The 12723-nt window shown below is 41.7% G+C and overlaps 1 protein-coding gene across 1 annotated transcript in view; it reads left to right on the plus strand.

The window, feature by feature from the left end:
- The window catches only part of LOC111152224 (PKHD1, fibrocystin/polyductin), a 459207-nt gene that overhangs the window by 64562 nt on the left and 381922 nt on the right, over positions 1–12723 (plus strand). Inside the window, exons 30-33 of the mRNA XM_022510630.1 lie at positions 1316–1511; positions 2231–2298; positions 3676–5280; positions 8017–8160. Of these exons, the coding sequence (XP_022366338.1) occupies positions 1316–1511; positions 2231–2298; positions 3676–5280; positions 8017–8160 (2013 nt within the window). The remainder of the gene's footprint in view (positions 1–1315; positions 1512–2230; positions 2299–3675; positions 5281–8016; positions 8161–12723) is intronic.

A 12723-nucleotide genomic window follows, 5' to 3' on the forward strand; every position in this document is an offset into this window, starting at 1 on the left:
TCCTTCTCTCCAAGCCATGGATACTGGATGATTAAATGAGAAACTGATACAAAAGATTTTAGATTAAAGTGTGAAGTTTTTAGAATTGAATTGTAAACCCCCTATTGTTTATCATTTCCTCTTCTGATTTATTTTTCATATAGAATTTCAAGCACCATCTTGCCCATAAAGTCTTTCTTGATATTCAGAATGTTGCTGTGGCTGGAACAAGCCCACCACTTGATTTTCACCTCTTACAGTATGTCTTGTATTGAAGCTCTTTTAATACTTCTTTTACTACCATTGAGGTCTCTTCAATGGTCTGGTCTGTGTTTAACTTATTTTTCTGCCCTTTGTGACATCTTCTTCATGGTACTCAATAACTATTTAAGGTAAAAGGAATTGAATTCAAGGGTCAATAGCACACATGGCATTTTAATAAAGTTGCTAATTTAACTGCAAATGTATTGAAATATAAGAGAGAACTGGGCTTAGGCCTTGGTATTTCCCTTAAGTAGCTATTAAATATTGGCGGCTGGACCTTTATTTCCTCAAAAGCTAAATGCCAGTGCTCCTCCCTGCTCTTCGTATGCCATGAGGACAGCGTGAGGGCGAAATGGGATGGCACGTGTGTAAGTGGTCAGTGCACTGTGGAGCTGTACTCCTATACAGCGTTATTAAGGAGTTCAATGTACCCCAAGTATAGCTTTAGACTCCACTCAGAAGGAAAGAAGAAGAAGTTAAAGGAAAGGACTTGAGGGGGGTGGCACCTGGGTGGCTCTGTCATCTAAGTGCCCGATTTTTGGTTTTAGCTCAAGTCATGATCTTAGGGTCCCAAGATTGAGCCCTGAGTCAGGCTCCACACTCAGTAGGGAGTGTGCTCACAGTTCTCTCTCTCCCTCTCCTTCTGCCCCTCCCACTGCTCAGGCACACACCTGTGCACACTCTCTCTCTTTCTCTCTCAAAAATAAATAAATACATCTTTAAAAAACTTGGGGTGCTGGCTGCTGGTTGTGAAGACCATCAGCCCCCAAAACCACCCCTTGATTTGTCTTTGCATCTTGATTTGCTTTTGCATGGAGTTAAGTTAGTGCCTCTGGTGTATGATTGACCAGACAATTTTGCTTTTTATGCCTTGAGATCATGGTCAGTGGCTCTGTGATCTTAGGAGCTGCTCAAAGCTTTATGGAAATGATTCAGCTGGTATTGAAGTGCTCAGTTAGGGTGGTGTGCACAGGGCTGGCCGTGTAGTTCATCCTGAAAGATAGGTTTAGACTGCATAAGCGGTTGAGGCTACAAACCCATGCCGGAGGCTAACGGATTCTTTTCAACGTAGGAGGTGAGACCCTTTCCATCAGAATGGCACTTCTGGGAAACTACTCTGATTTGGATGTGCAAGTTTACGTTCAGGACACTCTGGCTCCGGCTCGTGTGCAGATGCCCCACAGCCTGGAGGTGGTGCTGCCCCCGCTGCCCCCTGGCCTCCACAGAATCTCTGTCTCCATCAATGGGGTCAGCATTTGCTCGCAACGGTAAGGTGGAGGCTTGCCATTCATTTGAGGTCTCTTGAGTGGTCTGGTGATTCATTTGAGGAATTCTGGCTTTGAGTTAGGTCTTCGCTTTCCCCCCTCTTTTGAAGTCAGGAGATAAACACACGGGAGTCCTACAGGTTGAAGAAATCTTAGAGACCCTACAGGATGATTCGCTCTCAAGACCACTCCGAGGGCAATGTTTAGGCTTATTAGTTGGGAAAGAGAGAACTTACTGGAACTAGGATGTCATGGCTTTTGGTCAAGGTGGGGTGGAGTGAGCATTTATATGTATTGGAGGACTATTCTGTGCTTTAATTAGGGTCTGTGACCAAAGAAGACCTTTAATAAGATTGTGTCTAGGGCTTTGAATAAATGACTTAAAATTATTGTCCAAGCTGTGCTCAGATCCTCTTTGCCCCAAAGTCCCTCTGCCTTGTATTTCTCCAGAAGTTCCCTCTCCTCATTCCAGAAAGTTAGCTAAACTGTATGGGGCTAATGCCACCACAAGGTGTTGGTCCAGGAAAATGCCCCACACAACATTTTCTCCCCACGGTGTCCTTTTTTTATTCCTCTGTGAGGTGATGCCACTCACACCGGCTCTCTATCACTGCTCCCTGTATCTGTGCTTCTCTCCCTGATACCCGGGTCTGTCTCTCTTGCTCCTCCCTTTCTCTCTTTATGACTCAGTTATTTTATAACCATCTCCTCGTTCTTTGCAGGGTTGATCTTCACATCCAGTATGTCACAGAAGTTTTCAGCATTGAGCCTTGCTGCGGGTCCCTTCTGGGTGAGAGTCTCTTGTATCATTTATTCGGCAGGCCTGCTCGCTGGATATTTAGGTTTTCTTCTTGGATTTGAACCAGTGAGACCAGAGATGGGGCAGCAGGGAGTGGAGCTTTCCCTGTGCTCTGGGAACTGAGTGATGTACTTTGAAGAGTGTGGAAACCGATGAGCTCCCATGAGCTCAGGAAATGAATGAGTTTTTATGATAAGAAGATGTGCCCAGTTTTGTTTTTCTGATGAAAAGAGGCTGAAACATCCAGTGGATAGCACATCTCTAGAGGATATTAGAAAAACAAGGGGAAGAGCATCCCAGGTTATCCCTTTAGATCCTGGAGGGGGAAGGAGAGAAAGAATGAGTCTCATGTCTTCCCTTTCCTCTGAGGGTGCAGATGAAGGACCCACAAGGAGTTAGAAACACAAATGTCAATATGGGAGACATAAAGACAAGACAGGAAAATCTGGAAACCTGGTCATTTTTAGAAAAAAATGGAAAGCTATAGATCTGCATGTAGATCACCATTGTGGTAATGTGTGCAATAGAGCTTTATCCTTTTGGAGTATAGTAAAATCCTTTTTAAAGCTGCTTACCTAGACTGCAGGTTTGGTCATGATATGAGGTATCTTGCTCTAGCCCCTATCCTGAAGATGGGGCTTGAGTGTCCCTCAGCTAGAGAGACAAAGTCTAGGTATAGAGCAGCAGGATCACAAGAATGTTTCGATATTTCGATGACTCTTGAGATGTCTCAAAACATGCACACGCACACACAGAGACATAAGCCTACATAATACACAGACCATTCAACTATCAAATAGGATAATATAGAAGATAAGTGTCATACTTCAAGAAATTACATTTTTTATCAGTGCCTACGTTGAATATATACAGAACACTCTACATCATAACGTATAGAATAATGGGGAATATGTGAGATCATTATATGGCAAATGACAAGAAGACTAAGGAATTTGATTTTCCATTAACATAGATGTTACACATTTACTCTCCCTACATATTATTACAGATTAACATGCCAGGGAACATAGCAGTGACAAGAACACTTCCAGAAATGAGATTTTTCGTTAGTGTCTAAATTGATAGAAGTGGCTTCTAGGATCTAGAAATATATTTGAAAATTTCATCTGAAGTATTGTAAGCATCTTTCCCCTATATAACAGCTTACATTGTTTTACTATTTGAATTGTAGCCCATCTAACACCTGCTGAAATGATCACAAATTTAACATTATTGGGGTGAGTGGAAGTCGCTGAGGTTTCAACACCCCACCTTCCACTTAAACTGCCCTGGGGTTTGCACAGGTGCCTTGAGTTCCTCGTTCTGAATATCAACTTGTAAGTGTTCTTTTTGATGTTCATGCTTTAGGTGGAACCATCCTCACCATCTCAGGAATAGGGTTCAGCAGGGACCCCGATCTGGTGTGGGTGCTTGTGGGTAATCGGACCTGTGACATCGTGAACTCAACAGACACTGTCATCTGGTGTGAGACCCCGCCCACAGCTCTGCTGCCTGAAGCAAATGTTCCCGCTGTCCCAGCCCCCGTGGAGGTCTGGGCTGGCAATGTGTCCTTTGCCCGAGGACCCTTACACAGCCTGGTGGGGAAGGGCTTTACTTTCATGTATGAAGCAGCAAGGACACCAGTGGTCACTGCCCTGCGAGGAGAAATGACCAATAGCAGCCTGAGGCTTTCCGTGGAAGGAAATAACCTCCCCAACTCAGTGATCCTGCTGGGGGTCTTAGACTGTGATCTGGAGATGCAGTCTTTATGGAGCAACATGAGCCTGTCTGGGTGCTCCTTTCCTCTTCACAGTTTGGAGGCGGGAACCTATCCTCTCCAAGTACGTCAAAAGCAGATGGGGTTTGCTAACATGTCTGCTGTGCCCCAACAATTTGTGATAACACCCCGGATAATGGCCATCTTGCCAACACATGGGTCTGCTTGTGGCGGGACGGTACTCACGGTGAGGGGGCTGGCTCTCAACTCTAGGAAGAGGTCAGTTCAAGTGCACCTTTCGGGTCCATTTACTTGTGTGATTTTGAGCTTGGGAGACCAGACAGTCTTCTGCCAGATTAACCGAGTGGACGCCCCCTTGCCTAATGCTTCCTTCACCTTGAACGTCACAGTCTTGGTGAATGGGCTACCCAGTGAGTGTCAGGGCCTTTGCACTCTTTTCTTGCAGGAAGAAACAACTCCCATCGTGGACTCCTTGACCACTATCAGTGGGTCTCTGACCATGGTGCTGATTAGCGGTCAGAAGTTAGACATCACAACAGATGAGCCAATGGTGTTTGTGGATAATCACCTTCCCTGTGTTGTAACTTTCTTTAATGCAAGCCATGTGGCATGCTGGATAAGTGACTTGACCCCAGGACTCCACCATGTATCCGTTTTTCATACAAGAATTGGATATGCTTGTTTTGGTAATGTTTCCAGGCACTTCCACATTTTGCCTGAAGTGTCTCATTATTTCCCCAAGAATTTCAGCATCCATGGTGGAAGCCTCTTGTCCATGGAGGGCACAGCTCTGTGCGGAGAGAATAGCACACTAGTCTTCATTGGACAGCAGGCCTGCCTGACAGTGAGCATCAGCTCCAAGTTCATCCAGTGCATTGTTCCTGCAGGAAATGGCTCTGGGGGCCTGGTCATCGAGGTAGATGGACTTTCATACCGGATGGGAGTCATTGGGTACAGCAATGCCTTCACCCCACAGTTATTGTCTATTTCTCAGACTGATGATGTCTTAACCTTTGTGGTGGCCCAGGTCTCAGGAGCTGAAAACGTTGACATTTTTATTGGGATGTCACCCTGTGCGGGTGTCTCTGGCAACCACACGGTTCTCCATTGTGTGGTCCCACCCCTTCCTGCTGGGGAGTACCCAGTAAGAGGGTACGACCGCACAAGGGGGTGGGCCTCTTCCATCCTGGTCTTCACATCCACAGTCACTGTTTTGGCAGTAACTGAGAACTTCGGTAAGTCAAGCAAATGAGACAGATCTCTCTTTCTCTTTTTAATGTAATCCACTGTAAAAGGTAGGAAATCAGTTGCGTTCTGAAAGACGGAAGGAGAGAGAAGCCTGATTGACATCCTACAGTCCCTGTTTCCTCCTAAAACTTGTCTTTGGCATGCCCCTGTATGAGGTTTTGTTTTTTTTAATTAAGGAATTTGTGCAGATTCCAGAAGTGTGATTTTATTTTAATTTGATTCCTTAACCTGATTTAATTTGGGTCTTCAATAATTCCATCTCAAAGAGTTCATAGTTTGATCAAGTAAGTAGTACATGGGTGCCTTCATCTCTTTTTAGACTTCTATGCCAATCTGAATTATTTTAAACTTCCTAAATATCATTAACTTTTATCATTTTGGAATTATTTCACAGATGAATCTATACCCCAGCAATAAGAGGCCAGTTGCATAATATGATTGCTTTGGGTGAACTGTTTTCTCCTTTTAGATAGATATACTGAAATTTGCCCTGCCTTTTCTTCCAGTAATGGTTTTGGTTTCTGTTCAGGTAGCGCCCTACTGCACTTGAGACAACGCAAACTTGACCGTGATGCAGAAAGTACAGAGGAAATTATGGGAGCTGAATCTTATACTGATGAAGTGCTAGCCAAGTCAATTCTTTTTTTTTAAATTAATATATGATGTATTATTTGCTTCAGGGGTATAGGTCTGTGATTCATCAGTCTTACACAATTCACAGCACTCACCATAGCACATACCCTCCCCGATGTCCATCACCCAGACACCCCATCCTTCTCCCCACCACCCCCCAGCAACCCTCAGCTTGTTTCCTGAGATTAAGAGTCTCTTATGGTTTGTCTCCCTTCCTGGTTTCTTCCTGTTTGATTTTCCCCTCCCTTCCCTTATGATCCTCCATCCTGTTTCTCAAGTTCCTCATATCAGAGAGATATGATAATATGATATGATATGATAATTGTCTTTCTCTGATTGACCTATTTTACTTAGCATAATACCCTCTAGTTCCATCCTCATCATTGCCAATGGCAAGATATCATTTTTGATGGCTGCATAATATTCCACTGTGTGTGTGTGTGTGTGTGTGTGTGTGTGTGTGTGTGTGTGTGTATCACACATCTTTATCCATTCATCTATTGATGGATGTCTAGGCTCTTCCCATAGTTTTAGCCAAGCCAATTCTTAGAAAAAATTTGTCTGGCCTTGGCTGGGTGGAATGCTATAGGTATTGGGATTTTGGTCCTAAGCGTGTTAGTAACTTAGCTGGGTACATTTTCTATGGATAAAGGGATTTGGGCTGGATGCTCCCATGTCCCTTCCTTCAATGATTCTATGTTTTTTTTTTTTTTTTTTTTTTTTTTTTTTAATGAGAGAGCAGGGCTATGAATTGCCTCCTAAGCAAAATGTTCTTCTTGGGTTTGTGAGGTGACTGTAGGAACCACCGAGTCTTGACCTGAGGACAGTAGACACTGGAAGTGTAGACACTCTAGTGTGGACTAGAGGTGGCCACATATCTGAAAGTCCAGATGACATTGACCTTTTTTGGTTCTCAGACTGAAGCAAAACATGGTGTTTGTTTAGAATGGTCATACTTCCACCCATCAGAACCAGGTGCTGCCCTGTAGTGCCGGTATCAGTGTAAACTGGTACATTATTTTGGAGAGAAGTTTGGCCATATCCATCAAATCTAAAACCTTATTTTTCATTTGACCTAGAAATCCCACTTCTAACATTTTGCAGCAGTTTTATACAAATAAATGTGTAATTCCTCAGCACCATTAATTATAGCAAGAGGAGAAATAAGGAAAGAATCAATCAATAGGAAAATTGCTAAATAAATTGTGGCATATAATGGAATTCTAAGTAGTATGCATACATGTACACGTAGTTGGGAAATTGTATATGCTGTATCTTTAGTGAAAAAATCAAGTAGTAGAAGAATATGTATAGAAAGATTTTTTTTTTAAAGTAGGCTCCATGCCCAGCATGGAGTCCAACATGGGGCTCGAACTCATGACTATGAGATCAAGACCTGAGCTGAGATCAAGAGTCAGACACTTAACTGACTGAGCCACCCAGGTGCCCCTAGAGAAAATTTCTTTGTATAAAAATAGAGATGAGCAAAAAATTCTGGAAGGATTCACAAGAAACTAAATGTGGCTACCTCTGGGAGTGAGCTAGGTGGTTTAGTGGGACTTTTACTTTCATTGTATACTCTTTGGTATTAAAAAAAAGTAAGAATGATAAATAAGCATTACTTATCTGTATAAAAGTCATTACATTTTTCTGGAAAGATTTTATTTATTTATTACACAGAGAGACACAGCAAGAGAGGGAACACAAAGCAGGGAGAGTGGGAGAGGAAGAAGCAGGCTTCCTGCTGAGCAGGGAGCGGAATGTGGGGCTCGATCCCAGGACCCTGGGATCATGACCTGAGCTGAAGATAGCCGCTTAAGGACTGGGCCACCCAGGCACCCCAAAAGTCATTACATTTTTAATAGATTGTTGAATATGACGGGAATCTGACAGAACAAGGACTCCATGCTTTGGAGGCCAGAGCTTAGTGGGAAGATGCTAAGGAGATCAGAACCTAGAGACAATTGTGTGGATTCTAGAGGGTTTAAAAGGATTGACAGGGCAGCAAGAAAGCATAGGTCTGAATTTTGAGTTAAGTAAAGAAATAGAGATTTGCATCTGTAATCATGAACTTGTATTTTGTTTTGAAGGCTGCCTGGGTGGAAGCCTTGTGCATGTGTTCGGAGGAGGATTTTCTCCAGGGAACATCTCAGCTGCTGTGTGTGGCGCTCCCTGCCAGGTCTTGGCTAACGCTACAGTGTCAGCCTTCAGCTGCTTGGTCCCGCCCCTGGATGGTCTGTACAAATGCCACATATATATATTTTTTAAGAGTGTATTTAAAAATGATATTCTCCAGTTAAATTCTCCAACATTTTTGTAATCAATGCTGTACTGACCCCCAATTTTTCTGTGTTCTTGGGAAGAGGATTTCTCTGTTCCCCATCTAAAATGTTAGATGGGACTGCCTATTAAAAGGGTTCGTAGTCACCTTTGTCATATTCGTGACAGTGGAAAATTTATCACCCGTGTTCTTGATGGTTGTCATATGATGATGGAGAAAGTAATTGTGAGTTCTGAATATTAGTTTCAACAACAGCCTTAGACATCATGGGGAAGACAGTCTCTTGCCCTTGTTCTGAGGTGGAACTGCTGAAAACTTCTGCTTATTGGAAGTATTGGCATAGAGATCAGAGCAGTGAGCTGGATCTCTCTTGCATATTTGCCTGGTGTGCCCAGTTCTGGAATTCTTGTTAGAGGTGAAAGAACCAACATGAACACCGCTCTCTCATTCTGTAATGCCCAGGTATTTACTCAGTAGAACACCATGATCTCTCATTGCTTGAAGTGTCACAGCGTCATGTAAATTGAAGTGTAGGAAGCTGTGTCTTTGTTAGAGAGAAAGTTAAAAAACTTTGATAGTCCCATTCTAACAATGGGTGATTACCCTCTGAGCTTCGGAAAAAAAGTCAAAGGGAAGAAATTGCCATTATCATTAGAGGACCAGCTTAGCCAGGTGATGAACTTGTTTGTGCAATCACAGATTTTCTATCTATGCACTTAGAAACAATTTGTGCACACGCTTTCAGAAGAGTGCTTTCGATGATATTCTCAACTTGTGTCTGCAACTTGAGTGTGGGTGAAGGATTTACAAAGTGATCAAAGCATCACTTTATCTGAGCCTGGACAAAAATTCCACAATGTGTAATTGGTGATGGCTGTTTACTTTAGATTGTCTTATCCAAGAAGGGGAAGGAGGAGGAAGGGAAGAGAGAGAGAGAAAGAGAGATAGAGTGATGATCCTTGTTTAAAATACAAACTAGAAAAAAAAATACAAACTAGAAATAGAGTTTCCTGTTACCACCCTATATACAAGCAGAGCCTTATGGAAGAGAGATCTATTACACTGGAGATTCCACAATAAGAAACTTAAGATACAGTGGAAGATTTAAGTTTAAGACGTTGCCTCTTTCCTTCTCCACTCTCCCTCCTGTGCGTAGATCAGGGCTGGCACAGGGAACATGCAAAATTAATGCTTGATGAAAGAATAAATGAATTGGGAAGTTGTGGAAACAGAAAACCAAGGATCCATATTTCTAGGTTCCAATATTTCACTGATACTGCTACAGTATTTTAAAAAGGCATTCACACATACGCAGCTTAAGTTAATTTACTTTTAAAAGCTCCTTGCTAATCTAGAATAACATATTTCAATTGTAAGGTATTTTATTTGCAACAAATATTTTCTTTTTCTTTAAAAAAAAAAAAAGCTCCTTGATATATTATGTCAAGACACAATTTCAATTAGAAGTACAAAATAAAAATCATTGAGGTTTTCAGGGAAGGCAAATTATGATATTGGAAGTTTGACAACTCCTAGAAGAAGAGGAATAGAAATTATTATATTTTAAAAGATTTGATTTAAGTTTAGAGACGGACTTCTCAAAATGCCTTGATTTTTAAAAAAGAAAAACAGAAACAGGGAGCTGTAACTCTGATGATGGCCACTAGGTGACACCAAACACCCACTGATTGTGCAAGAGTGGCTCATTTACTTGGGAAATGGATAATTGGACTTATTTTCCTCTTTCATTAAAAAAAAAAAAAGTCTTTTTAAGGACTTTTAATTACAGTGTCTAAAAATGGAGAAGAACTGGAGAAGGCTATCTCTATTGGTTTCTCACTTCAGACCTCGGATGGTATTCATGGATCCTATCAACTTCCTGATTGGAATAAAACATTTTGAGTATGTTTGTGTATTTTTTTTTCTCTAGAAAGTAGGTCTATAATGGACATCAAATGATCAAACAGGATGTGTCTCATTAATTTTCAAAAACTGCTAATAATTCCCCTACTTTCAGATAGGATTACATATAGCCAATTTAGTTAAGAATCTGTTACATTTCAAGAGATTTTTGAAGTGGACTATTAGCTGTGTTTCTCAGTTGCTATTGTCAGAGAAGTCCATCCTTTACTTAACTGATGTTCCCCCGTATTCCTTTTTTCAAACTTAATCAACCCTTCAGAATGCCGAATTAATCTCTGTCCTCCTAACACTGTGGTTCTCAACGGTATTATTACTGAGAATTACATTATTATTGAGAAAATCATATTATTTTTTAAAAAGATTTGTTTATTTATTTTAGAAAGACAGAGAGAGAGGAAAGGAGAAAGGGAAAGGCAGAGGGAGAGGGAGAGAAAGTCTCAAGCAGACTCCATGCTGAGTGTGGACCCTGATGTGGGGCTCCATCTCAGGACCTGAGATCATGACCCGAGCCAAAACCAAGAGTGGCCCACTCAGTGGAGGGAGCCACCCAGGCGTCCCGAGAATATCATATTAATGTTGTTGCTGGAGCAGCAGCACGTGGGAGTTTGTCAGAAATGCAAATTTTGGGGCGACTGAATGAATCAGAAACTTGCCAACAAGTAAACATTTTGACATTTCTCTTCTGAGCCCTCTGTGAATTCCTACCTTCCCCCCCGCCCCCAATTTGAAGCCTCCAATGAGGCAGCTCCTCTGTGTTCTGGTCCTCTCGGGGTCTTCAGAGGACTGCCTGCATAGAGCCTGGCACTGTCTTTGTTTTTACAACCACGTCGCTGTCTTGCTGTCTTTATAATCATACTGTTACCTACGATTATTCCAAGGATGTTTCTTTTTCCTCTCCTCCTCCTCCTCTTCTTCTTTTTCCTCTTCTTCTTCTTCTTTTTCCTGACATGCTTGTGCACAGCTGGGCATTCCTCATCTGATATTTACATGAGTTTTCTTTTTTTTTTTCCTGTGGTTTACTGCCTTAATATTTTCATTTGGTTTTTGGTTTATTTCTGTAATTTCTCTAATTTACTAAGGTCACTTTGAATTCTGACCCACACTCTGAGTTTTATTCCTTAGTGTGACTTTGCACACTAAAGACAGTGGTGTTTCTCATTCTAGGCTGTGGACGAGGGCCTAGAACTCCACCCTCCCTAATTACCGTTTTGCTTGGCCTCCTGCCACAGCGCTGCTCGCTGCTCATGGGTTTTCTCTCATTGATGGGGCAGGGGCGGTAATGGGGGAGCTCTGAGGAAGAGCTTTTGGTATCATCCGTTTTTACCTTTCCCCCCCATTTGTGCTTCTAACGAAAGAAGAATTTTACTTTTTCATATGATGGGTTGCTAAAAATATCTTGTTCACTGCAATGAAAATACTTTGTATTTTTTAAAAAAATCAGCAAAATCTTTGATGTTCATGGTGTTTGCATTTGTACCTTGAGTTACATGGAGTGACTTCTTCATGGGAACTTTAATTTTTTCATGAGGCGTGAAAAGCTACAGTGATTAAGGTCACACCGTTCGATTTCGTGGCAGAAACTTCAATTCTGACCCCCAGCCCTGGGTACTTTTCAGGGTCCACCATGTCACTCTGCATCCACCTAATCACCCATAATGAGTTCTTTTTTTAAAAATAGGTGTTGACCGTATGTCTGGTCTAGGGCTTGCTAACTGGAAAGTTCTTATGTTTTGTCTATCCACCCAAGGGTCCTACTGTCAGCCATCTTTATGGCTGTAATTCATCCTGAATACATTCAATTCACAGAGAACCTACTATGTGTCAGGTGCTTTGGAATGTACCAGCAACCATAATACTATTTGGATGTGACTGAACAACTGTAAACCTTCTCACATGTGTTTGTCTCATGTGCCCCTTGCTGCACACAGTGCTGGGATGTAGGTAGAGCAGCCTGGGTTCAAGCCCACAGTCCTTGGTAGTATTGTTGCAAACCTGTATTGACAGGTTAGCTGTGGAGGTAGAAAGCTGGAGGGATTTTTCTTTCTTTTTCTTTTTTACTTTATTAAGGTTTTCAAATAGAGCAGTTCCTAAACCATCTCATGTAGAGACTTGTTTATCTTCCTTTTAAGGTAATTGCCAGTCTGCCTTTTTGATGCTTTTCACGTTGTGTCTCTTGACTGAGAAAGAAGTGGTCTCAAGGTCAAATGGTTTCAATCATTGCTTTTCTTCTTCATAAAATGTTAATTGTCAAAATTATGTAAAAATCAAGGACTTCTGTTAATTAAGAGATCCCATCAAGAAAAGAACCTGGAGAAGGTATGAGTAACCATATAACCTTCTAGGATTAGTACCTAAAATATATAAAGAGCACAAATCAATAAGAAAAAGACAAAGATTCCAGTGTAAAAAAAGGGCGAATGACAGGAAGAGGAATTTCACTGATGAGGAAATATGAGTTCTGACATAGAAGAAGCTGTTTGACCTAAGAAGTAATAATGCAAATTCAAGTTGAGGTTGCAAAGGGATGCCATTGTATTTGTACTGAACTTGTCAAAATTAACAGTCTGATGATCCCAAGTGCTGACAGTTATGT

Source organism: Enhydra lutris, unplaced genomic scaffold (genome assembly GCF_002288905.1).
Source record: "Enhydra lutris kenyoni isolate GAN:26980312 unplaced genomic scaffold, ASM228890v2 scaffoldscaffold28, whole genome shotgun sequence".
Classification (NCBI taxonomy): domain Eukaryota; kingdom Metazoa; phylum Chordata; class Mammalia; order Carnivora; family Mustelidae; genus Enhydra; species Enhydra lutris.